The sequence below is a fragment of the Mirounga angustirostris genome, unplaced genomic scaffold (genome assembly GCF_029215605.1).
Source record: "Mirounga angustirostris isolate CCGP_5_RB_7025 unplaced genomic scaffold, mMirAng1.0.hap1 SCAF_15, whole genome shotgun sequence".
Lineage (NCBI taxonomy): Eukaryota > Metazoa > Chordata > Mammalia > Carnivora > Phocidae > Mirounga > Mirounga angustirostris.
Window position 1 is genome coordinate 32,375,424 of NW_026991723.1, and position 26,830 is coordinate 32,402,253.

General features: G+C 40.1%; 1 protein-coding gene and 2 pseudogenes across 19 annotated transcripts in view; 1 reads left to right on the forward strand and 2 right to left on the reverse strand.

Moving 5' to 3' along the window:
* Positions 1-26,830, forward strand: part of KDM4C (lysine demethylase 4C) — a 459,829-nt gene that overhangs the window by 37,950 nt on the left and 395,049 nt on the right. For 17 of the 19 annotated variants that reach the window (XR_010407538.1, XR_010407537.1, XR_010407539.1 and 14 more), the window contains 3 exons: positions 1,495-1,655; positions 9,109-9,284; positions 23,435-23,549. Coding sequence is in view for 13 of the 19 variants with exons in the window: in XM_064578944.1 (XP_064435014.1) it covers positions 1,512-1,655; positions 9,109-9,284; positions 23,435-23,549 (435 nt within the window). In the remaining 6 variants the exon portion in view is untranslated. Of the gene's footprint in view, positions 1-1,491; positions 1,656-9,108; positions 9,285-23,434; positions 23,550-26,830 lie in introns of those variants that run through there. The other 2 variants (XM_064578945.1, XM_064578946.1) reach the window with 2 other exon arrangements.
* On the reverse strand, positions 10,215-11,431 carry LOC123849639 (prolyl hydroxylase EGLN2-like; annotated as a pseudogene).
* LOC123849640 (small ribosomal subunit protein uS2-like) lies at positions 12,974-13,853 on the reverse strand (annotated as a pseudogene).

Consider the following 26,830-nt stretch of genomic DNA (forward strand, 5'->3'; position numbering starts at 1 on the left):
TTCTTTTGCAAGCCTCCTCCCTGAGGCAGAGAGAATATAGAATAACACCCAGTGCTTATCACATCTCGTGCCCTCCTTAATGCCCATCACCCAGTTACCCCACTGGGTGTGATACGCAACTGATGAATCACTGAACATTACATCTGAAACTAATGATGTAATATATGTCAGCTAATTGAATTTAAATAAAAGAAAGAATATGGAATATTTTCTGTCATGTATTAACATATCTATATTCATGCAGATTAATTTCTCCTTTATATTTAAGTTCCTAGTGGATGGCAGGGTTAATTTGATTCTCCTCACATGTACTTGTGAGATAGATGCTTATTTAAACCTTTAATGAATGATGATAACATCTTTATTGGTAGTCCTGATGTTTTAACCTCTTATCCCATAGCATGTTTTCATCTTCTCCATCTCTTCCCAATTTTTCTTTTTGTCAGGCAAATTAAATTTATTTATTTATTTTTTAAAAAGCAGAGCTTTGTTCTGAGAGTATTTGTTGTTTGGGTTGTCAGATGCCAGGCACTATTATTGCTTCTGGAAGTGGGTTGGGGGTAGGACTCCTTTCTGGGGCAGGCAGGCCAGTGCTTCTTACTCATCTTTGCATTCTGTGCGTAGTAGGTGTTCAGTACATATTGAGGGAATCATCCTGGTTATTGTTAGCAAGATTAAGTTCATATTTTTATAGCACAGCCTACTGCCTACTTTCCTACTTCAATATCCTGTAATCTTTCCTTTCTAAGCTACAGGCAAACTAAACTCTCTCTATCTTTACAATACTTCCAGATATTTTCACTGCTTGGAATGCTCTTTCTCTTATCTGGCAAACTCCTACCCCTTCTAATAAGTCTTAATTCTGAAATATTTGAGTAATTTAGGTTGAGTTAGTTACCCCTGCCTGTGTACAGTTTTGTATTGAAGTCTGTTCCGCCTCTAGATAGTGAGTTTGGATGGTGAAGGTAAATCTTACCCTTTTTTCTGTCTTCAGTACTTTAGCCTGGTGCTTGGTAGTTTTGCTGAATGTGTAGTTTGTAAATTATTATAGGAAGGCATATTATGACACTTAAAAAGTCTGTGCTGGGGATGTTGAGCACTGTCCATTCACTACTCATCCTAGGTTAGGCCTTTATACAGGTGTGTGCATGAGAGAGTCTGTTTCAGAACTGGTACATAGGAACAATACCTTTTGTAAACTTGCAAAGTTAGAAAATTCATTCTTACTAGGAAGGATTTTGAGGAGGTGAGCAATACAATCAGGTCAGTGATTGAATGCCAGGAATAGGAACTTGGGAGGAGAAATGACTAGAAGCAGGTTCTTTTTCCAGGAGCCTAGGGAGAGATGAGGAAGTCTCCCTAATGTGTTGGTAGAGGGAATGGTAAGTAGCTCAAAGAGAAGAGTTTCTGCTGGGAGTGGGGTGCTTACATGCTATTTGGGAGAAATGACCACACAATAATTCAGTGCTGATGACTGCATCATCTCCTCTGCAGAGACTGCCCCAACCATCATGGAGGTGGCCGAGGTGGAGAGTCCTTTGAACCCCAGCTGTAAGATCATGACCTTCAGACCCTCCATGGAGGAGTTCCGGGAGTTCAATAAATACCTTGCATACATGGAGTCTAAAGGAGCCCATCGAGCAGGTCTTGCAAAGGTGATTATCTTTACATCCTTTAAACCAAAACAATCACTTGGCCTTTCATTTATGCTCTTAGTCTTCATGATATGGGAAATGGTTTATTCCAGAGGAAGATATTTGCAAAATTTGTTTTTGTTAATCCATGCAGAGCATTTGATTTGTTCAAAGAATAATTATCTTATTTTTCTTTTAACTGTTTATGCTAGGTTGTGTTCTAGGGCTTTTTTTTTTTTTTTTTTTAAACAAAACATGTGTGGCTTCTAGAAACCAAAGAGATCCATTGGATGTATGGGCTTCAGAGAGAGGTGAGAGTATTCATAGCTTTCATCACTTTCTCATAGAGGACAGTTATTAACTGGAAGCTTAACTACGTCCCTCCTGTCCCTCTCTCTCTCCCTCCTCTCTTCCTCTATTGTTTCTTTCTTTCTTTTCCCTTTTACAGCTATAACAGATTTATTGAGATGTAATTCACAACCATACAATTTGGCCACTTGAAGTGTACAGTTCACTGGTACTCATTGGCAGTCATTCTCTGTCCCTGCTATCCCCTCAACTGTAGGTGACCACTAATCTATTTTCTTTCTCTGTAGATTTGCCTATTTTGTTTTCTTTTCAGTTACTTGCTTATCAAATGTGGAGAGTGCCCACTACATACCAGGTACTGCCAGGTGCTGGGGGTTTGTATAGAGGAGATGGGATAGTAAAGAGCACATTTCTGCCCCTGTTGAGTTTATATTCTAGTAGTAGCTTCTTAGGGTGGTGAGATAAGGACATTTAAGCAGAGACCCAAAGGATATAAAGAAACCAACTTTTTCAAGATGTGGGGACAGAAAGAATAGCAAGTCCAGAGGCCTGGAGGCTGACCTGAGCTTCATGTGTCAGAGGAACAGGAAGGTGGAGTTGGGGCTCAGTGAGCAGAGGAAGAAGTTGGTAAGTAAGGTAAGAGCCCTGGAAGGGGCCAGATCATACTGGGCTTGCCTGGCCTTAGTAAGGATTTGGGTTTTATTCTAAGTGTAGCATTGATGGGCTTAAAGCAGAGGAGAGAAGGACATGGTGGCTATTTGTGTGTTTGTTATTTTTGTGACATTATTATTATTTTTTTTAAAGCTATTTGAGAGAGTGTGTGCGTGCGCATGAGTCAGGGGTGGGACTGAGGGGGAGAGAGAATCCTCAAGCAGACTTCCTGCTGAGCAAGGAGCCACAGGCTGGGCTCGATCCCAGGACCCTGAGATCATGACCTGAGCTGAAATCAAGAGTCAGTTGCTTAACTGACTAAGCCACCCAGGCACCCCAGTGACATTATTTTGAAAGTGTCACAATGGCCTCCTACATGAAGAATGAATATCGTGGGGAGACAGAGTGGAAACAGGGAGTCCTGTCAGGGATAGTTGTGATATGCTGAGGGTCACAGTAAGGTGCTGAATATTGCACTGCAGGTTTGCACCCATAGATCCAAAGTTAGAACTTTGAAAGAGAGATGATCTATATAATTCATCCTTTGATCACAACCTGAGATGGATTCCTTGTATAATGGAAATATATTTCTTTTTTCTTAAATGTTTTTTAAAAGATTTTATTTATTTATTTTAGAGGTAGAGAGAGAGAGAGCGTGTGAGTGGGGGGAGGAGCAGAGGGAGAGGAACAAGCAGACTCCATGCTGAGTGCAGAGTCTGATGTGGGGCTCTATCCCATGTCCCTGAGATCATGACCTGAGCTGAAATCAAGAGTTGGCCGCTTAACCAACTGAGCCATCCAGGGTCCCTGGAAATATATTTCAATTAAAAATTTACCTCATAAGAGGCTAGGGGGTGAGGGAGGGGAAGAGTTCCCTCAGAAGAATATGTTTTATTCCACTTACTTCATTTTATTATTCTAAATGTTAAGCTTATAATCTGGGTTTCTGTAGATTTGTCAGCATCACCTCAGAAATTCCTGAGCCCTGCCAGAGCCTGCTCCACTGTGGCTGGGTCATGGGTTCTTCTCGGAATTCCCATCTCCAAGGGGAGGTCCAGTAGCATTAAGAGCAGACATCAGAAGAGAGAACTTTCAGAACTGCCGTGGTTGGTTGGTATTCAAGTCCTCCTGCATCTGGATGCTCCTGCTTGTAACCCAAATCGACTGTGCTGGTATCCATCCCCTGAGGTCTGTCATTTTGTTGTGTATGGTTCAAGTCCCTCCTAGAAAAGGTTTAAAATTTGGGGGATATTAAGTTGAGTTAAAGTTTATTAGGAATGGGTGAGAGACAGAAAAGGAAGATAAAGAGGAAACAAAGAGGTAAAGAAAAGGAAACAAAAGTAAAGAGGTTTATAATTCATTTCTCAGATGAGGAATTCTTAGTTTAACCTATTTATTGAGTTAGTTCTTAAAGAACCTACTTTTGGAACCTCAACACTTCAGATTATCTTTGATCTGGAAAAAAACCCATCCTCCCTACTGCCCCCTTTGAGAAAAATCATTCTTGAGTTGAAGAGAGTATCATTTCAGAATTACTTGACACATACAATTCTGATCATAAACTAGCAGTGGGTTAGCAAGGACTTGGGCTTTATTTGAGTGGAGGAAAGTTGAGCGTGACTGGTTGTCCCTTTCTCTGGGCTTTGAATGCAGCCCTTTGTCTTGCTCTTCTCCCTTTTGTTCCTTGCAAACATAGATTTTACTGTGTTCTTCTGAGATTAGGGAGTGTCCTGTGGTAGGGAAGCACATTTGGTAACATGAGAAGGGGAAACAGCACACACCCTCCCAAGGGTACACCTGTGCGGCTGTTGGCATTCTGTAACAGAGTGAAGTTAATGAGAAGCACAATTAGTTTTCTGAGTGTTGAACAAAACACACCTGAGTCTAGACTTTTTTTTTTTTGAGTGAGATTTATTGACAAAGTTGGAGATACTCATTTATTCCGTCTTGTGATAATTTTCTTTTGCTTCTACTAGGAATACAATGAACTGGTTTTTTGTTTTTTGTGGGTTTTGGGGGCCATTTTTGTTATCTTTTACACCAAGTCACATAAAGTCAGTTTCACCTACTTGCCTTTTTTTCCTGGAATTTACAGCAGGAGCAAATGTGTAAAATTGCACCAAATCAAGTTGTAAAAATCAAAACTGTATTAATGCTGCTAGTTTCCTTTGAGGGCAAGCCCTGGAGATAGAGCTACCCATTAGATTCTTTGTTAATGCACCATTTAACGAATTGGTCTTAATTTATGATTTGGAGAAAATGGTTGAGTAGTTCCAGTAGTAGTGATTTTGGCCTTAGATTACAGTCAGTCTTGGTTTTTCTCTTATCAATATTTTTTAGATTTATACTTTAGATTTAACTTTTATTTACATAGTGAGGGATTTGGCACCTGGACTTTTCTGTCTAAAAGGTGGTTGTCAAGTTGGGAAAGTGAAGAATGACAGTCTCTTTAAATGTAAAACTTACATTGTTTTTGTGGAGAAAGATTATGATGAAACTTTATTACATATGAAGTGGGTGAAATTATTCCACAACAGTAATCTGGACATAGACTATCCTGGGCCATAGGTTATGCACATTACATAGTTTTGTGAATAGCCTGGAAAGTATAGACAGTGATCTATGTCCTCAAGGTGTGAAGAAAGATTTTTAAGATGCGCTGTTCTTCCTCTTCCTCCTTCTTCCTCAGTAGGTAGATGGTGATAATAGCAACTTATTTCAAGATAAGTAGTGCAAATACAGATTTCAGTCAGAAATTTTCTTTTGAGTATAGGGTGCAGACTGGGATTGGGGAAATGGTGATATAAAATAAAATGTATGTTTTTATTTTGATATAATAATCTCAAGAAGGTAAACTTTAAGAGGAATGGGTTTCCTTCAGTTAGATTCATTGAATGTAGAAGTTTAACTTTGGAATCTTATAAAGTCCTGAGTATCTTGTGCTTCCATTTCCTCCCATTTCCTGTGTAAGAAAACCTCATGCGTTGAAATTTAAAATTACAGTCCAAAAATAAGATTTTTGTTATAGACCTGAACTTACAAACTTTTTGAAGTTCTGCCTGAACACTTTTTTGTTTTTTTTAAAGATTTTATTTATTTATTTGACAGAGAGAGAGACAGCGAGAGAGGGAACACAAGCAGGGGGAGTGGGAGGGGGAGAAGCAGGCTTCCCATGGAGCAGGGAGCCCAATGTGGGGCTTGATCTCAAGACCCTGGGATCATGACCTCAGCCGAAGGCAGACGCTTAATGACTGAGCCACCCAGGTGCCCTCTGTCTGAACACTTTATCAAAAGTAAATGAACACATACAAGAAATATTTGTAAAGATAATGTTTAATTTTTGTAAATTTATTGTATTCATTACTTCTCTAAATTTAGAAAAGAGAATTGCTATAAAACTTTTTTTCACAAGACAGGAAAATATTAAACTCGAAATATAATATTAATTTTGATTGTAGATATATTTGTTTCTAAACAAGAGCCTGAATCAATCCATGTTTTATTTTTTTGAATACCTTGCACTTATTTCTTATGAAGAACAAGTTAGTATTTACAGCCCTTTCTCCTTTCAATATGTTATGAAGACAATTTTGTGTGTTTATCCATATGCATTTGTTACGAGTGTCCATATTCTTTTAAAGTATTGAGTATGTGTTTTCAATAGCGTATAATATGATTGTGTCTATTCTCATTTTAAACTAACATACCTTGGAGGAAATAAAATGTGAAATATCTCCATATCACTGATGAAAATTAAATTAACTTTAGACTTGACAGCTCACTTTTGATTTTTTTTTTTTTTTTTGGAGTCAGTTCTGTCATTTACCAGCTATGTGCATTGGACAAATCACTCATTTTCCTGACCCTGAGTTTTCTCATCTGATGAAGCTTAACCTAGACCTTTCATAAAAGCTAGTTGCAGGTACACTGTAGGTGTGAATATGAAAGACAGAACCTTGGGACACCTGGGTGGCTCAGATGGTTGAGCATCTGCCTTCGGCTCGGGTCATGATCCCAGGGTCCTGGGATTGAGCCCCACATCGGGCTCTGTGCTCGGCAGGGAGCCTGCTTCTCCCTCTCCCTCTGCCTGCCTGTCTGCCTACTTGTGATCTCTCTCTCTCTGTCAAATAAATAAATAAAATCTTTAAAAAAAAAAAAAAGACAGAACCTTAAAACTCTTAGAATATAAAATAGAATGCCTTTATGCCCCAGAGTAGGAAAATATATATATTTTTTAAACCAAAGATCAAAGCAGTCCCATAAAGGCAAAAATGAACAAATTGGATTATGGGTTAAGATTAAGGATTTATGTTTATCAAAAGATACCCTTAAGAATGTTGGAGGGCAAGTTACAGGGTAAGAGAAGATATTTGATACATGCACACATATACATATAGATATTTACAAATATATATACACACATCCAAGAATAACCAGACTATATAAAGAATCCCTATACATTAGTAAGAAAAAGACCAACAGGGTGCCTGGGTGGCTTAGTCGGTTAAGCGTCTGCCTTTGGCTCAGGTCATGATCCCAGGGTCCTGGGGCTGAGTCCTGTGTCGGGCTCCCTACTCCTCAGGGAGTCCGCTTCTCCCTTTGCCCCTCCTCACACTTGTTCTCTCAATCACTCTCTCTCTCAAATAAATAAATAAAATCTTAAAAAAAAAAGAAAAAGACCAACAGTGCAATAGTAGAATGGGTAAGAGACTTGAATAAACACTTTATAAAAGGGGGTATTCAATCGGGCTCCCTGCTCGGCAGGGAGTCTGCTTCTCCCTCTGACCCTCCCCCCTCTCATGCTCTCTGTCTCTCATTCTCTCTCTCTCAAATAAATAAATAAAATCTTTAAAAAAAAAAAGGGGGGGTATTCATAGAGTCAGTGAATATGTGACAAAGTTTCTTTAGAAATTAAGAAAATGCAAATAAAATCTACACTTGACTACCATTATACAACCTATAAGAAAGACTAAAATTTAAATGATCGACAATACAAAGTGACGATGAAGATGGGGAGCAACAGGAACTCTGCATACATTGCTGGTGGGACTGTGAAATGGTACAACCACTTTGACAAACATTTAGTAATAACTGTTAAATTTGATCTATACATATCTGATGTCCCAATAATTTCACTGTTAGGAGTGTCTGTAGATATGTGTTTATTTTAGAGAACTGTGTGCTTGGATGCAGCAGAAAATGCACACAATGACATTAATAGCAGTGTTATTTGCAAAAGCCAAAAATCAGAAAAAAAACAAGTGAGCACTAAATGGTCTCCCATTTATGAATAAATATTTGTATGGAGTACTGAGTAGGAATGAACATCAGTGAACTTCAGCTATATAAACCATCATATTTGAATCTCAAAAAAATATTGAGTGAAACACAAAAGATAAGCCTCAAAGAAGATATGTATATATGGGTAATTATATTTCCATACATTTCAAAAACTGGTGCTAGGGATGCATATCCAGGCATAAAACCATAAACCCCAGCAAGGAAATGCATACCATAAATGCTGTGATAGTGGTTACCTTTTGGGCAAGAGAGAGATGTGTTTAGAGGGCACTTGGAGGTACTCTGATGTTTGCTTTATAATAATTCACAGTTACATATTTGTAATTATGCATTTATTAATGTGTGCTATCTATATTTTGCAATTAATTTTTTAAAGTTTATCTTAAAAAAATTAAAAGTTTCTAAAGGTGAATAAATTCCAGCTATAAATCATGACTTAATTAATAACTTTGTCCCTTCTAATTTTTAATCATATGCATATGTTTTTGGCCTTATTGTTTACTGATCATTTCACTGTTAGTAATTAAGTGTTTAAATACTGTTGGAAAAGAGTAGTGTGCTGAACAACCTCATACAGGAACATAAACATTGATAATGCATATCTCTTTTCAACTTCATGTTCAGTGATACCATGTTGGTAAGCTCAAATTAGCTGTGGTGGGTATAGTTACATCATGGAAATAGGCAAGAGCTACAAATCAAGGTTTTCTCCACTTTCCCAGAAAACTGATTTTTAAACATTTACTAGCACACTACTCCTCTATTTGCCATATTGTGTGAGAGGTATTTAAAGAAAATCATACTGACTAAACAAATATTTGCTTATTTTTTTATCATATTACTATAAGCATTATTTGAACTTCTAGTTATTTTGCTTCTATGTGTCTCAATTTTACTTTTAAAATTGAGAAGTGAGTATTATCAACTAAAAATATGTTAAGAAAAGTACAGTATTTGGTATAAAAGTACAGTATTTGGTATAAAAGTACTGTTTGATATAATGCTCAATAAATTTTGTTTAAAAAAATCATATCAATAAGGTGAATATTTAGAAGAATACAAGCATTTCCCTTAATCTGAATCTTCACAGTTCTTTTACACATTTGTTAAAGAAATGCTGAGAAATTCTTCACTTGTATTCTGTTGGAATATCAAAGCTAAATGACTACCTGGAATATTTTCTGGATATTTTATTTTATTATTGTATTTTTAGGTGATTCCTCCTCGGGAATGGAAGCCAAGACAGTGCTATGATGACATTGATAATTTGCTTATTCCAGCACCGATTCAGCAGATGGTCACAGGGCAGTCAGGACTGTTCACTCAATACAACATCCAGAAAAAAGCCATGACAGTGAAGGAGTTCAGGCAGCTGGCTAACAGTGGCAAGTGAGTGCATGCAGTTTGCTATTTTTACTGTTTTTGAAGATATACATGAACATGGTAAGAAATCAAGTAGACAGAGGAGCTTTGTGATGAGAGGTAGGAGTCTCCTGCACATCTTCTTTCAGTTTTCATTTAACTGTTTCTGTTTTCTGTTCTTCAGGTGGTTGCTTACATTTAGTTTACTGCTAAGGAAATTATTTCTCATTTTATCATCTTGTTCATATCTATAAATGTTTTTTTCTTTTAGTTGCCATGAGTGTTTTTGATTTTACACATGATTCATATTTGTTAGGCAAATTTTCTTTGTGTGACAGTGTTTAAGTCTTTTTTTTTTTTTTTTAGCTCTGAGGTAGACTTTTATTTTTTTCTTGGCTGATAGGACTCTTCACACCCATGCTCCTCCCAGCACCTTTTATCCTGCCCACGCAGTGGCAGCGTAGTCCAAAAGGTGCCATGGCCGTAGCGGTTGGGGAGTCACTTCACATTTCAGGCTAGAGGAGTGAAGGGCTTGGGGATACTCCCTACCAACAAACCTTTACCAGCAAGAGACCAAGACATCGCAACCCCCAAGCCTGCATCCTGGCAGGAGGTGGTAATGGCTCTTTCCAGCTCTCCACACCTGAGAGGAACAGGACCAGACAGGGTAAACCACAGACCCCCAGCTCCAGTGATGGTAGCTCCCAACCTTGGCGCCTGCCCAAGGCACAGCCCCAGCTCCCATCACAGGGCAGGAGAGGTGTCTCCTCCTCTGTGGTGCTCGATGTCAGATGGAGCCCTCCACACTGGTCAGGGCAGAGGCAAAGTGGGGAGCAGAAGCAGTGGCAGAAAAGGAGCAGGCACTGAGACTGATGGGTTGTTGGCCAGCAGCATGGGGCCAAAGGCTCTCCTGAAGTCAGGGCAGGCTGTCTGTCCTTGCAGCTCTGGGGCTGGCCACTATGTGGGTGTAGTTGGCTGTAACACAGGTACTTGGGCACTTTTCTTTCTGGATGGTAGCTGATAACTTGTCTTTGGCTGCTCTCCACTCCTTGGCATCAAAATACCAGATAGTGATGGCATGCCTGGTGGTATAGGCTGGTTCCACCTCTTGGGGGTTCTGCTGATTAGACCAGAAAATGAGCAGCCCATCAAAGAGTGGCTCGATGTTGGTTACCAGAGGCCAGCCCTCAGGGGAGATCTGCAGCAGGCCGCCATGCTCCTTGATGTCCCAGTTCTGATTCAGGTAATAGATAGAGGTGATGCAGTGCCCATTGCTGTGGAGATTGTCCATATGCCTTATGTGCCCCAGCTTGTTGCCTGAGTAAGACACCACCATGGCCTTGGTGCACCCACTGTTGACATAGCCACCCAGCACCCAGTGCAGTGGCAGATTACAGCATCCACATGGACCATGAGGAGCCCAGTGCTTCAGCAGCTGGCCTCATGGCCTTCTACTGAGGCTGTGTGGCCCTCTAGATGCTGCGTGGTGGGATAGCCTGCTGGCTCACTAGCTGTCTGTCACGCCTGTGCCCACTCTGCTTCAGGGCCTCTACCCTGGCCAGCACGTGGCCACCCAGTGCCGTCCTCAGGAAGCTGTCCCTGACACGGATGCCATAGTATTGCATGCAGAGCACAGTACGGTCTGGGGCCAGGCACTTGGGTGCAGCAGGTGGCACCTCCTCCTTCAGCCACACCCTAGCCTCACCATTGCCACTGCTGCAGCCCATGCTGCCCTCCCCTTTGGCCTCTGCCTCCTCGTTCTCCTGCCTGTCCCAAGGGCCGCTTGCTTGGGTGCAGAGGCATCCCCACCATCCTCTGTTCATTTCCATTTGGGAACCTCAGGCCTGGCACCCTGGGACATCAGCTCCTAGCACACCTTGGTGATTAGTGCTACAACATCTTCACTCTGCAGCAGATGCAGCTCAGCACCATCCTGCCCACTGAAGCCCTACCACAGGGCGCTGGCTGTGGTGGAGGTGGCTGTGGCCCTGGGGGTCCCACTCCCTGCGGAGGCCTCACCAGGTGTTCCTGGTCTGTCGTGGGAGGGTAGCAGGGGACAGTGCAGGTAACTCTCTATCCCGATCCTGGCCCAGCCAGGATCCAAGGGCTGTGACACGGGATCTGGCAACTAAGGGAGCCTGACTTAGGGGCTGTGGCTGGCACAGGCTGTCCATGGCAGTAGTGTCTTCATCCCCTGGGTATGGAGGGTACGGCCCAGGCCCATGATGCCACCCTCCTCTGCCTCCTCCATTTGATGCAGCTGGGGCTGGGCAGCTGTGCCTTGCATGGGGCAGGGTGAGGCAGGGCAGGCAGCAGAGGCTCTTCTCGCACCTTGGGTGTGTTCACTGGTCCCCAAGTCCCCTGCTGCCCCTAGGGGCTTAGGAAAGGACCTGTCAGGGTGGTGAGCTTTTTCCTTTGCCCTCCACACCATCAGTTGTGCCAGCCACCAGTGCTGCAAAGCACACCATACCCCTGACGATGTTTAGGTCTCAAATGATACATTATATATTTAGAAGATGAGTAATTTGAACAGGAAACCCTGAACGACTTGAAGGGCCACCATTATTGTATTAGCATTATTGTAATTATACCTATTGCTGTGTAACAAATTACCCCAAACCTTATAGCTTAAATCAACAAGCATTTCATATCTCAGTTTCTGTAGGTTAGGAATTTGGGAGTGGCTTAGCTGGGTGGCTGTGGCTTAGGGCCTCTCATCTTGCAGTCAGGATGTCAGGTGGGGCCGTTATCATCTGAAGGCTTGACTGTGACTGGAAGATCCTTTTCTAAGATTGTTCCTCTTACATGGCTGTTGGCTAGAGTCCTGAGTTCCTTGCCACATGGACTGCTTCTCATATTGTGGCAGCTGGCTTTTTCCAGAGCAAGTGATCCAAGAGAGTAACCAAGATGGAAGCCATGGTATCTCTTCATGATCTGTTTCTTGACTTCTGCCATATTCCATTTGTTACAAGCCAGTTGCAAAGTGCAGCCCATAGTCAGGGGGATGAGAATTAAGCTCTACTTCTTGAAGGGAGAGTATTAAAGAATTTGTGTATATATTTAGAAACTATCACAGTTATTATAAATTACCTTTCTTTTTAAAGATTTATTTACTTATTTTAGAGAGAGAGCGAGTGCAAGTGCATGAGTCGGGGCAGGGGCAGAGGGAGAGGGAGAGAGAGGGGGAGAGAAGCAGACTCCCCACTGAACGCAGAGCCCGACATGGGGCTTGATTCCAGGACCCCAAGTTCATGACCTGGGCCAAAACCAAGAGTCAGATGCTTAACTGACTGAGCCACCCAGGCACCCTTTTAAATTACCTTTTTAAAAAAAGTTTCTGATATGGTAGTTAAGGCCCAAGACCAAAACATTAATTTGAAAAAAAATTAAAACCCCAAATCAACCAACCAATCAGCTGATCAAAAAACTTCACCATCTAAATTCTCTGGGTAGGTGCATGTGAAATTGAGCTCTTTGGATGAATTTAGTTGATATCTTTTTAAAATTTTAAATTTATATTTGACATAGTCAGTACTTGATGGTGCTTAAAGAATCTTAATTCTGTATGTAAAGTTCCAGCTATGGAGCACTGTGTCTATTCCAAAGGAATTGAAAGTTTTATATTTCTTCTTCTTTTTTTTTTTTTTTGACTTTTACAAACTGTTTATTTTCTGGCAAACTTATTTCCATTTTGTTTGCCTTTGTGGAAGAGCAGGTTAAGACCACTCAGTGGTTGTTCTACCCATTCAGTGGCCTGAGCAGTGGGAGATGCAGACCAGTCTTCAGTGGTCGGCTGGGCGCTCCAGTCTTCAGTAGAGGACTGCGGAATAGGCACAAAGGGCCCCTGCTCGCCTTCAGACCAGTCTGCGACTTCAGGTTGAGTAGCAGTGAACTCAGGAGCTGGAGCCATCCATTCATTCTGAAATTCCTCCTGGGTCACAGCCTTTTCAGCAGCGGCCTGCTCTTCCTTTTCAATCTCTTCAGGATCTCTGTAGAAGTAGAGATCAGCATGACCTCCCATGGGTGTTCACAGGAAATGGTGCCACACATGTGCAGAACTTCCCTGGCCAGCACCCACCATATCAGACCCACTGAGTGAGCTCCCTTGTTGTAAGAGATGGCAATGTCCATATAGTGCAGAGAGTCTGTGTTACACAGAGCAATGGTAGGCAGGTTAACATAAGACGCCTCTGTAAGAGGCTGGTGATCAGCCCTGGGATCAGTAACCGCCAGAAGTCTCGGCTCCCAGAAGGCTGCCTGGCTCTGGTTAGTGAAGATTCCAGGAGTGAAGCGGCCGGCAGTAGGAGTAACTCCAGGAGCAGTAGCAAATTTCAGCACAGCTCGCTGGCCACTATTCCTGGACGATGTGACAGTGACATCAGCTTGGTTTTCAATGGCAACAATGGCACAAGCTGCCAGCAGAAGCTTCTCCCACTTTCTCTTCAGATTTATGATGTAGATACCATCACTTTTCTTTTTGTAGATGTACTGTTCCATTTGGAAGTCAAGGTTAGTGCCACCTAAGTGGGTTCCTGCTGCAAGGAATCTGAGGACATCCTCCTCCTTCATTTGCAGGACATCGAGGGCTCCGGACATTAGTTTCCTTTTAAGTTATGAAAGGAACGCAAAACAACGCCGTATGGACCCTTCCCTGGGTAGTGCAGAAAAGGCTCTTTTTTTTTTTTTTTTTTTTATTATTAACATATAATGTATTATTTGTTTCAGGGGTACAGGTCTGTGATTCATCAGTCTTACACAATACACAGTGCTCCCCACAACACATACCCTCCCCAGTGTCCATCACCGAGCCACCCCATCCCTTCCACCCCCCTCCACTCCAGCAACCCTCAGTTTGTTTCCTGAGAGTCTCTTATGATTTGTCTCCCTCTCTGCTTTTGTCTTGTTTCATTTTTCCCTACCTTTCCCTATGATCCTGTGCCTTGTTTCTCAAATTCCACATATCTATCAGTGAGATCATATGATAATTGTCTTTCTCCGATTGACTTATTTTGCTTATCCTCTAGTTCCAGCCACATCATTGTAAATGGCAGGATTTCATGATGGCTGTGTAATATTCCACTGTATATATATACCACATCTTCCTTATCCATTTAACTGTTGATGGACATCTAGGCTCTTTCCATAGTTTGGCTATTGTGGACACTGCTGCTATAGACATTGGAGTGCACGTGCCCCTTCGGATCACTGCATTTTTATCTTTGGGATAAATACTCAGTAGTGCAATTGCTGGGTCATAGGGTAGCTCTATTTTCAACTTTTTGAGGAACCTCCATACAGTTTTCCAGAGTGGCTGCACCAGCTTGCATTCCCACCAACAGTGTAGGAGGGTTCCCCTTTCTCCACATCCTCGCCAACATCTGTCGTTTCCTGACTTATTAATTTTAGCCATTCTGACTGGTGTGAGGTGGTAACCCATTGTGGTTTGATTTGTATTTCCCTGATGCCAAGCGATGTTGAGCACTTTTTCATGTGTGTGTTGGCCATTTGGATGTCTTCTTTGGAAAAATGTCTGTTCATGTCTTCTGCCCATTTCTTGATTGGATTATTTGTTCCTTGGGTGCTAAGTTTGATAAGTTCTTTATAGATTTTGGATACTAGCCCTTTATCTGATATGTCATTTGCAAATATCTTCTCCCATTCTCTCCAGTCGTCTTTTGGTTTTGTTGACTGTTTCTTTTGCTGTGCAAAAGCTTTTTATCTTGATGAAGTCCCAATAGTTCACTTTTGCCCTTGCTTCCCTCGCCTTTGGCGATGTGTCTAGGAAGAATTTGCTGTGGCTGAGGTCGAAGAGGTTACCGCCTGTGTTCTCCTCTAGGATTTTGATGGATTCCCGTCTCACACTGAGGTCTTTCATCCATTTTGAGTCTATTTTTTTGTATGGTGTAAGGAAATGGTCCAGTTTCATTCTGCTGCATGTGGCTGTTCAGTTTTCCCAACACCATTTGTTGAAGAGACTGTCCTTTTTCCATTGGATATTGTTTCCTGCTTTGTCAAAGATTAGTTGACCATAGAGTTGAAGGTCCATTTCTGAGTTCTCTATTCTGTTCCATTGATCTGTGTGTCTGTTTTGTGCCAGTACCATACTGTCTTGATGATGACAGCTTTGTAAAAAAAAAAAAAAAAAAAAAACTTTGTGAAGTCTGGAATTGTGATGCCACCAGCTTTGCTTTTCTTTTTCAATATTCTTCTGGCTCTTCGGGGTCTTTTCTGGTTCCATATAAATTTTAGGATTATTTGTTCCATTTCTGTGAAAAAAGTTGATGGTATTTTGGTAGGGATTGCATTAAATGTGTAGATTGCTCTAGGTATCATAGACATCTTCACAATATTTGTTCTTTCAATCCATGAGCATGGAATGTTTTTCCATTTCTTTGTGTCTTCCTCAGTTTCTTTCAGGAGTATTCTATAGTTTTCTGAGTACAGATTCTTTGCCTCTTTGGTTAGATTTATTCCTAGGTTCTTATGGTTTTGGGTGCAATTGTAAATGGGATCGACTCCTTAATTTCTCTTTCTTCTGTCTTGTTGGTGGTGTATAGAAATACCACTGATTTCTGTGCATTGATTTTATATCCTGCCACTTGACTGAATTCCTGTATGAGTTCTAGCAGTTTTGGGGTGGAGTCTTTTGGGTTTTCCACATAAAGTATCATATCATCTGCAAAGAGTGAAGATTGCACTTCTTCTTTGCTGATTCGGATGCCTTTTATTTCTTTCTGTTGTCTGATTGCTGTGGCTAGGGCTTCTAATACTATGTTGAACAGCAGTGGTGATAGTGGACATCCCTGCCATGTTCCTGACCTTAGGGGGAAAGCTCTCAGTTTCTCCCCATTGAGAATGATACTCACTGTGGGTTTTTCATAGATGGCTTTTATGATATTGAGGTATGTACCCTCTGTCCCTACACTGTGAAGAGTTTTAGTCAAGAAAGGATGCTGTACTTTGTCAAATGCTTTTTCTGCATCTATTGAGAGGATCATATGGTTCTTGTCCTTTCTTTTATTAATGTATTGTATCATGTTGATTGATTTGTGGGTGTTGAAACAACCTTGCAGCCCAGGAATAAATCCCACTTGGTCATGAATAATCCTTTTAATGTACTGTTAGATCCTATTGGCTAGTGTTTCGGTGGGAATTTTTACATTCATGTTCATCAGGGATATTGGTCTGTAGTTCTCCTTTTTGATGGGGTCTTTGTCTGGTTTTGGGATCAAAGTAATGCTGTCCTCATAGAATGAGTTTGGAAGTTTTCCTTCCATTTCTATTTTTTGGAACAGTTTCAGAAGAATAGGTATTAATTCTTCTTGAAATGTTTGGTAGAATTCTCCTGGGAAGCCATCTGGCCCTGGGCTCTTGTTTGTTGGGATATTTTTGATTACTGCTTCAATTTCCTTGCTGGTTATGGGCCTGTTCATGCTTTCTATTTCTTCCTAGTTCAGTTTTGGTAGTTTATAAGACTCTAGGAGTACATCCATTTCTTCCAGATTGTCTAATTTGCTGGCATATAGTTGCTTATAATATGTTCTTATAATTGTTTGTATTTCTTTGGTGTTGGTTGTGATCTCTCCTCTTTCATTCATGATTTTATTTATTTGGGTCCTTTCTCTTTTCTTTTTGGTAAGTCTGGCTTATCAATCTTATTAATTCTTTCAAAGAACCAGCTCCTAGTTCCGTTGATCTGTTCTACTGTTCTTTTGGATTCTATTTCATTGATTTCTGCTCTTATCTTTATTATTTCTCTTCTTCTGGGTGTAGGCTTTATTTGTTGTTCTTTGTCCATCTCCTTTAGGTGTAGGGTTAGGTTGTGTATTTGAGATCTTTCTTGTTTCTTGAGAAAGGCTTGTATTGCTATATACTTCCCTCTTAGGACTGCCTTTGCTGCATCCCAAAGATTTTGAACAGTTGTTGCATCCCAAAGTTTTAAAGAAAGAAAAAGTTATATATATACAAAAAGAAGGTTAAATACAAGGAAGAGGTGGCATACAACTGTAAAAATGGAAATTAAAAAAAGATTTTGAAAAAGGAATTGATAAGAAGTTGTTTGAAAAAAGAAAGAAGAAGAAAAAAGAGAGAATGTGATTAGGCGGGTGAATAGAATAGAGCCATACACTAGATTTAGGGCATATTTTGGTTCTTTAGAAGAAACTGCATCCCATAATTTTAAAGAAAGAAAAACTTTTATATATATGTATACATACACACACACACACATGCACAAAAATAAGGTTAAATACAATGAAGGGATAGAATATGAGTATAATAATGAAAATTAAAAAGGATTTTAAAAACAGATTTGATATGAAGTTGGTTGAAAGAAGAAAGGAGAAAAATTAAAAAAAAAATAAAGAAAATTAAAAAAATTGCAGTTGAAAGACTAAAGAATCATGGGGAAAAAGCCATGAATTCTATGTGCTGTATTTTCCTAGCACTGGAGTTTTGCAGTTCTCATTGATCCATAAACTTGGTCTTGGCTGGATATTCTTGCTGATCTTCTGGGGGAGGGGCCTGTTGCATTGATTCTCGAATGTCTTTGCCCCAGGTGGAATTGCACTGTCCTTGCCAGGGGCCAGGCTAAGGAATCTGCTTTGGTTTGCTCTCTGTAGCTTTTGTTCCCTGAAGCTTTCTGCACAGCTTTAGAGTATGCGAATGAAAATGGCAGCCTCCCAGTCCCTGGCCCTAGAGGGGCAGAGAGCTTGGGGCCCTACTTCTCAGTGAGTGCTCAGAGAAAAGCAGTCAATCATTCCTGTTTCCATGGTCTCTGTCTGCACTCTGTGCTCACCCAGCCTGTGTCTGAGCATTTATATTTTTGGCACAGGGCCCCATTTGGAGTCTCCAAACCCAGCAGATTCCTGTAGCATGCTCCTGTGCCACTCCTCCCAGGGGAAGAAGGGGAGTCTCCCTGGTTTTGCTGCTTGTCGGGACCCAGGGACCCAACTATGCCGAAGATCACAGTTTATGACAACCCCGAGCTGAGAGCCCACTCCTTGGCTCTCTCTTTGCAGCCGGCTTCCCTGCTCCGATACCTGGGAGCTCTGTCGCACTCAGGCACCCCCAGTTTTCCTGTGACCCTGAGGGTCCTGAGACCACTGTCCCAGGAAGGGTTCCACCCCCTGGTTAGCCACCAGAGTGACGTCCATCACTGGAGTGGACTTCTACAAGTTCCAGTTTTGTGCTCCACTGCTCTATCACTTGCCAGTAGCTGGCTGAGGGAGGCTCCCTCCCCGCTGCTGTCTATCTTCCCATTTATCGCCTCAGATTTTCTTCTCTGCACGTCCTACCTTGCAGAAAGTGGTCGCTTTTCTGTTCATAGAATTGCTGCTATTCTTTTCTTTGATCTCTAGTTGAGTTCATAGGTGTTCAGAATGGTTTGATAGCTATCTAGCTGAATTCCTCAGACAGACGAAATTTAGGTCTCCTACTCCTCTGCCATCTTGGACTCACCCCAAAAGTTTTATATTTCATGTGAGTCCCTTGTTTTGAATTTTTTTTTTAAAGATTTTATTTATTTATTTGAGAGAGAGAGAATGAGAGACAGAGAGCACGAGAGGGAAGAGGGTCAGAGGGAGAAGCAGACCCCCTGCTGAGCAGGGAGCCTGATGCGGGACTTGATCCCTGGACTCCAGGATCATGACCTGAGCCGAAGGCAGTCGCTTAACCAACTGAGCCACCCAGGTGCCCGTTTTGAATTTTTTTTTTTTTTAAAGATTTTATTTATTCATTTGAGACACACAGATACGGAGAGAGAGAGAGCATGAGCAGGGGGGAGACAGAGGGAGAGGGAGAAGCAGGTTCCCTGCCGAGCAGAAAGCCCGATGCGGGGCTCGATCCCAGGACCCTGGAATCATGACCTGAGCCGAAGGCAGACGCCTAACCATCTGAGCCACCCAGGCGCCCCTATGCCCATTTTGAATTTTTGATAGGCACTAGTAAAGCCTCATTGTTTTAGATCTCATTTATTGAGAATGTGAAACTTTTATCATAGACTGGACTGGTTTGCATTCAAACACTTTAAGAACTCTTTTAGCCACTTATTAGTGTAATGCTATTGAAACAAGATTGTGGAAGCACATTTACCCAACTTTTTTTTTTCTTTATAAATTTTTGTACTTTTTTTTAAGATTTTATTTTTCGACAGCATACATACATATACATACATATGATGGAATATTACTCAGCCATCAAAAAAGTCTTGTCATTCACAATGATGTGGATGGAGCTAGAGTGTATTATGCTAAGTGAAATAAGTTGGTCAGAGAAAGACAAATACCATATGATTTCACTCTTATATGGAATTTAGGAAACAAAACTGATGAACGTATGGGAAGGGAAAAAAAAAAAAAGAGGGAAGCAAACCATAAGAGACTCTTTATGATAGAGAACAAACTGAGGGTTGATGGAGGGAGGTGGGTGGGGGATGGGCTAGATGGGTGATGGGTATTAAGGAGGGCATTTGTTATGATGAACTCTGGGTGCTGTATGTAAGTGATGAATCACTGAATTCTACTTCTGAACCCAATATTACTCTATATGTAGACTAACTAGAATTTAAATAGGAATTTGGAGAGAAAAAAATAAAATGAAGATTCCTAGGAAAAAAAATACCTTTGAAAATTCTTTTTATATTTCCTCTGTCAATTCCATGTGGGAAATTTATTTCAAATGTCCGTGAACTGGGTTTCTAAGCCTCAATCCAAGGCTCTTGCTTGTTCACTTACAGCTGTAGTCGGGTCGAGTAGTGTTCATAATAGTTATAGGATGGTCCTGAGATGGAGTTAATTTTCATGGGAAGCAGGAGGCATTCTCCTGTTTTTTTTGCTCATCTGTTTTCCTTCATTCAGTATATGCCCTTGCATAGGTGCACAGTGCATAAAGTGCTTGGTGTAAACAGTAGACAGGATAACATGCTCATTTGGTTAATAACACAACTTAGTTCAAAGAAAATCTAGAGACCTCCAACATAGTTCTACTATAAAACTTTATTTTTTTAAAGATTTTATTTATTTATTTATTTATTTATTTATTTATTTATTTATTTATTTGAGAGTGAGCGAGGGAGAAACAGCATGAGAGGGGAGAGGGTCAGAGGGAGAAGCAGGCTCCCCACTGAGCCGGGAGCCCGATGTGGGACTCGATCACAGGACCCTGGGATCATGACCTGAGCCGAAGGCAGTCGCTTAACCAACTGAGCCACCCAGGCGCCCCTATAAAACTTTAAATACTCTCTTGTATCACTTACATTACTGATCTATACTTTATTCTAGGCATGGAGCTATGTGCTTTACATAATTATGTAATGGAGTCCTCACAGTAATTCAACTGTTATTATCCCTGTTTTATAGAGGAATAACTGAGGTCCAGAGAAATTCAGTCTCTTGCCCAGGATTACATAGCTCATACATGGCAAAGCCTGGATTCAAAACTCTAGGCAGGCTGGTCCTGGAGACTCATCTCTTAACAATTGTAATACAGTGAATAAAAGGTTCTGGGAAAAAGGAATGGTTGGATTGCTTTTGAGAAAATTGATACTGGATTTGTGGGACAGCTGGGATTTTTTTTTTTTTAAGATTTTATTTATTTGACAGAGAGAGACACAGCGAGAAAGGGAACACAATCAGGGGGAGTGGGAGAAGGAGAAGCAGGCCTCCCGCTGAGCAGGGAGCCGGTTGCGGGGCTCGATCCCAGGACCCTGGGATCATGACCTGAGCAGAAGGCAGATGCTTAACGACTGAGCCACCCAGGTGCCCTGGGACAGCTGTGACTGACAATCTATTAGGGATGGAATCTGTAGCCAGCTTTCATTAGAATTGGGCACCAACTGAGTGAACTGGTCACTTTTTTTTTTTTCCAAGTTTAGAATCATTATTCATTCAGTCAACAAATACTATATTCACAGATCTTAGAATTTAACCTCAGTAGCCAATACTGAACCATATGTTTCTTTTTTAGAGTTATAGGTAGTTAAAATTGATCATGATTGAGTAGTATATAGTGATAGATTCTTTGGGTCTCTTATAGTGAAACACAAGTTAGGACTTTAGTATTTAAAAATACAACAAATTTCTCTGTAAGGCATAATAAACAGTATGTCTGTTACCTTTGTCACGAGTATGACCTCTGGTTAGCTTGCCTAGAATTCTTATTACTGTTGGAACCTACTAATTGAAGTGGTGGAATACAGTGGAGTTAATGATGCTTTCATGCCCATCCTTTTTATTTTTGGCTGTCCTGTTGAGATTCTTTTTTTGTTTGTTTTTTAACTCTTTTTATTTATTTATTTTTATTATTTTTTTATTATGTTATGTTAATCACCATACATTACATCATTAGTTTTTGATGTAGTGTTCCATGATTCATTGTTTGCGTGTAACACCCAGTGCTCCATGCAGTACTTGCCCTCTTTAATACCCATCACCAGGCTAACCCATACCCCACCCCCCTCCCCTCTAGAACCCTCAGTTTGTTTCTCAGAGTCCATAGTCTCTCATAGTTCGTCTCCCCCTCCAATTCCCCCCCCTTCATTCTTCCCTTCCTGCTATCTTCTTCTTCTTCTTAACGTATAAGGTATTATTTGTTTCAGAGGTACAGGTCAGTGATTCAACAGTCTTACACAATTCACAGCACTGTTGAGATTCTAATGTTTTGGGTAAATCAGCAAACTATTCTATATTTCAGATACAGTTGTTAATTTGTTTGGTTTTCTTGCTTAATGCTTGGGTAACTAGTTTGGGGTCCCAGTATAGTGGGTATTGATTTTGATTGTTCTACAGTTGTTAAATCTATAATAGAATGTCAGTAGGCTTTATGGGGATTGCTACTGCTGCTAAACACTCTTTTTACTGCTAAAAAACCTGTTTCATTACTTTCTTGTTTCGCTGATTTCTTTTTTCATGTAGAAATACTGTTTTTTGTGTGTGTATTAATATAAAATTATTTGTTCACAATCCAAATAATACAGAGAAGTCTGCTTTTCTGTAATTCCAATGTGAAAGATAACCATTAATATTAATAATATGGTATATATTTCTTTTTGGCCTTTTGAGTACAATTATAGATATTTTTTCTTTTTTCTTTTTTTTTATTCTTATGTTAATCCCCATACATTACATCATTAGTTTTAAATGTAGTGTTCCATGATTCATTTTTTGTGCATAACACCCAGTGCTCCATGCAGAATGTGCCCTCCTCAACACCCATCACCAGGCTAACCCATCCTCCCACCCCCCTCCCCTCTAGAACCCTCAGTTTGTTTTTCAGAGTCCATCATCTCTCATGGTTCATCTACCCCTCCGATTTCCCCCAGTTATAGATTTTTTTTACATAAATATTATCATAGTATATTCACCATTCTATAACCTACTTAGTTCATTGTGGAAAAATATTAATATCAATACATAGAAAGATTACCTTATTTTGTATTCTGTATTTTATTTAACTTAGTCCTTGTAGTTGGACGACATTAGTTTGAGTTTTCAGTTAATACTGGAGCAAACATCCCAGGTCATGTATCATTGTATATGCCTCTGCATTGTTAGAATGAATTTCCAGAGTTGGATTTTAGGGTTGAAGATACACATTTTTTAAAGGTTTTGATATGTGTAAAAAATTATACTCTGGAAAGTTTGTACTACTTTATACTTTCATTCCAGCTGTGTGAGAGAGGTCTCATTCTTTCCTACCATTAATATGTTAAGCATTTGCCAATCTAATGGTTGCAAAGTATCTTATTTTGGTTTTGCTTTCCTTGACTTTTAGTGAAATTATTTTTGGTCAATTTTTCTATAGATGTCTTATCTTTTGCATGTTAAGTCTATAAAATTTACTAGTATAGAATAATTGGTTAAAGATTTTAGAAAATAATTTGAAAGATAAAATAATGAGTTTTTAACTCTTCTCCTTCTATATTTGATACTTTCATGAGAGTATTTTCCTTATTAGTAAAATATATGAAGTTATTATTTAGAGTTATTTAGGAATATTTAGAATATCCAGAGATCCATGGTAAATACATTTGTATATTTGCTTGTTAGATTTGACAACATGAGTTGCTGCATTGTTTTCATTTTGATAAAATTTTGTTTGGAAAGTGATTTAAGTGATATGGGTGGGGAAAATCTTATATCGTCGTATTGGTTTGTACTCTTTTCATTTACCTTTTGCAGATACTGTACTCCAAGATACTTGGATTATGAAGATTTGGAGCGCAAGTACTGGAAGAACTTAACTTTTGTGGCACCTATCTATGGTGCAGACATTAATGGGAGCATATATGATGAGGTATATTTATACTGTAATGGGTTTTGTAAAGGGCAGATTTCCTATTTTTGTTACCGTTTTAGGCACTTGAGAAGTAGTCCTTTGTTATGCTTTGTGTGATCCATAATTCCTCATGGGATAAGGGGAAATCAAGATGTTATCAGTAGGATTTCTGTTGTTGGTATTTTTCAGATTGAAACCAGCAAATGGTACAGATACCTGAAATTGTTCGACAGTAATATATTATGTGGTTATCTGGCTAATATTTAAATTACACTAAAATTTTTTTAAGTAAAACACATTATAAAGATATTTGGGAAACAGGAAATATTATCCATAATACTACCACCTTAAGGCAAAAAACAGTATTTTAATATGCGTTCTTCTAGTAGTTTTCCCCTAGTCATTTAAAAAAGTTATATTTGAACAGACTGTCTCCTGTTTTCCACAAATTGTGAAAGATTTTCTTATTATTTATTTATTTTTTAAAAAAGATTTATTTATTTTAGAGAGAGAGTGTGCACATGCATGTGTGTGGGGAGGGGCAGAGGGAGAGGGAGAGAGAGAATCAATCCCAAGTGGACTCCTTGCTGAGCATGGAGCCTATGGGGTGTGGGGGCTAGATCTCAGGACCTGAGATCATGACCTGAGCCAAAATCAAGAGTCCCACACTCAACCAACTGAGCCACCCAGGCGCACCGATTTTTCTCTTTTTTAAAAAGTACATATTATTACAGTCTTTCCAGTTATTTTTCGTGAGACTATAATATACTAGAAATAATCCAGTCCTTTTTGTCTCCTCCTAATACATGTAAACTCTGTCTTTTGTTGCTATTGCTGTTCTTCCTTTTTGAAACCTTTTATTCCCTCTCTCCTTGTTTTATTTTGGGAAATGTCTTACATACTGAAAGGTTGAAGTAGTGCATGAACACTTGGATACTCCACCTAGATTCTCCAGTTGTTAATATTTGCCTCATTTCCTTTGTTTTTTCCATTGCTCTGCCATTGTCTCTCTTTATCTCTTTTTTTTTATTTTTTTATTTTTTATTTTTTTAAAGATTTTATTTATTTATTTGAGACAGAGAGAATGAGAGACAGAGAGCATGAGAGGGAGGAGGGTCAGAGGGAGAAGCAGACTCCCTGCCGAGCAGGGAGCCCGATGCGGGACTCGATCCAGGGACTCGATCCAGGGACTCCAGGATCATGACCTGAGCCGAAGGCAGTCACTTAACCAACTGAGCCACCCAGGTGCCCCTCTTTCTCTGTGTTTCTATCTGCTATAACATTTGAAAGTAAGTTGCAGACATTATGACAGTTCTCCTTTAATTATTACGTGTGTTTTAATAACAAGGCAATTAAGGCGCCTGGGTGGCTCAGTCGTTAAGCGTCTGCCTTTGGCTCAGGTCATGATCCCAGGGTCCTGGGATCGAGTCCTACGTCGGGCTCCCTGCTCAGCAGGAAGCCTGTTTCTCCCTCTCCCACTCTCCCTGCTTGTGTTCCTGCTCTTGCTGTGTCTCTGTCAAATAAATAAAATCTTAAAAAACAAAAAAACAAAAACAAAACAAAAACAAAAACAAAAATGCCAAGGCAATTTAACATTAGTATATCATTTAATATATAGATCATATTCATGGGATACTAATTTTGCCAATAATATATATATAAATTTTTTCCCTCATCTGAAGGATCTGGTCAAGGATTTCTCTTTATAATTAGTAAGAGATTTATAGGGTGATGCTTAGAGACTAGATGAATATCCTGTATTCCAGCAGCCTTTCATCTAGTGAATTTACATCCATTGATAATATTTGCCTGAATCTATTATTATAGTATTTTTAAACTTTCTATGTTTTGAAAGCTAGGAAAGTGCATAAAACATAACTTAAAGCTTCATAAATTTTTGCAAGGTGAACACCTGTGTACCATCACTGACCTCAAGTACCCTAGAGTTCCCCTGCACACCTTCTTCACTGATCATGGTCTTCCCTTTTTTCTCCAAAGATAGTCACTATTCTGACTTTATGGCAGTCATATACTTCTTTTCTTTAAATATGTAGTTAATTATACCCTGTTTCTGAATTTTATATAACTAGGAGAATCATTCAGTGTGTATTCTTTTATGCCTGGCTTCTTTCATGCATTATAAACATTTATAAGCTTTTTCTGCACTGTAGCTATTGTTCATTCATTTTCTTTACAGTATGTTATTCTATTGTATAAATATTCCACAGTGCATTTATTGTTCTGCTGTGGTCATGTTGATTGCTTCTAGTTTTGGCTTTTATGTGCAAAACTTTCATGAATGTTCAGCACGTTTCCCTGGATATGGAAGCATGTGTTTATATTGGATGTACGCCTAGTAGTGGTTATAGGGTATGCGTATGGTTAGCTTTAGAAGAAAACTGTTTTTCAGTTTGTACCTTCTTATAGTAGTGTTTTTGAGTTCCTAGTGCTCCACATCCTACCTAATACTTGGTATTGTCATTCTTTTACATTTAGCCATTTTGTTGGGTGTGTGTAGTAGTAACTTGTGGTTTTAAGTTGCGTTATGATTTTTTTCCTTATGTTCATTAGCTGTTTGGATTTTCCCTTTTATTGAGGTGCCTTTTTAAGCCTTTTGAATATTTTTCTTTTGTGTCTTGCTTTTCTTACTGATTTATAGTTCTTTATGCATTCTGGGTATGAGGTAGTGGCACAATTTAAAATTTTCTAGATGGATTTCTTTTTTTTTTTTTTTTAAAGATTTTATTTATTTATTTGACAGAGAGACAGCGAGAGAGGGAACACAAGCAGGGGGAGTGGGAGAGGGAGAAGCAGGCCTCCTGCCGAGCAGGGAACCTGATGCGGGGCTCGATCCCAGGACCCTGGGATCATGACCTGAGCTGAAGGCAGACGCTTAACCGACTGAGCCACCCAGGTGCCCCCCCCCTTTTTTTAAAAAGATTTATTTATTTTATTTTATTTATTATTTTTTTTAAAGATTTTATTTATTTATTTGAGAGAGAGAATGAGATAGAGAGAGCATGAGGGGGGAGGTTCAGAGGGAGAAGCAGACTCCCTGCTGACAGCAGGGAGCCCGATGCGGGACTCGATCCAGGGACTCCAGGATCATGACCTGAGCCGAAGGCAGTCGCTTAACCAACTGAGCCACCCAGGCGCCCCAAGATTTATTTATTTTAGAGAGAGAAGAGGGGGGAGGGGCTTAGGGAGAGGGAGAGAGAAACTTAAGCAGACTCTGTGCTGAGAGCATGGCGCCTGACAAGGGGGCTCCACCTCATGACCCTAAGATCACAACCTGAGCT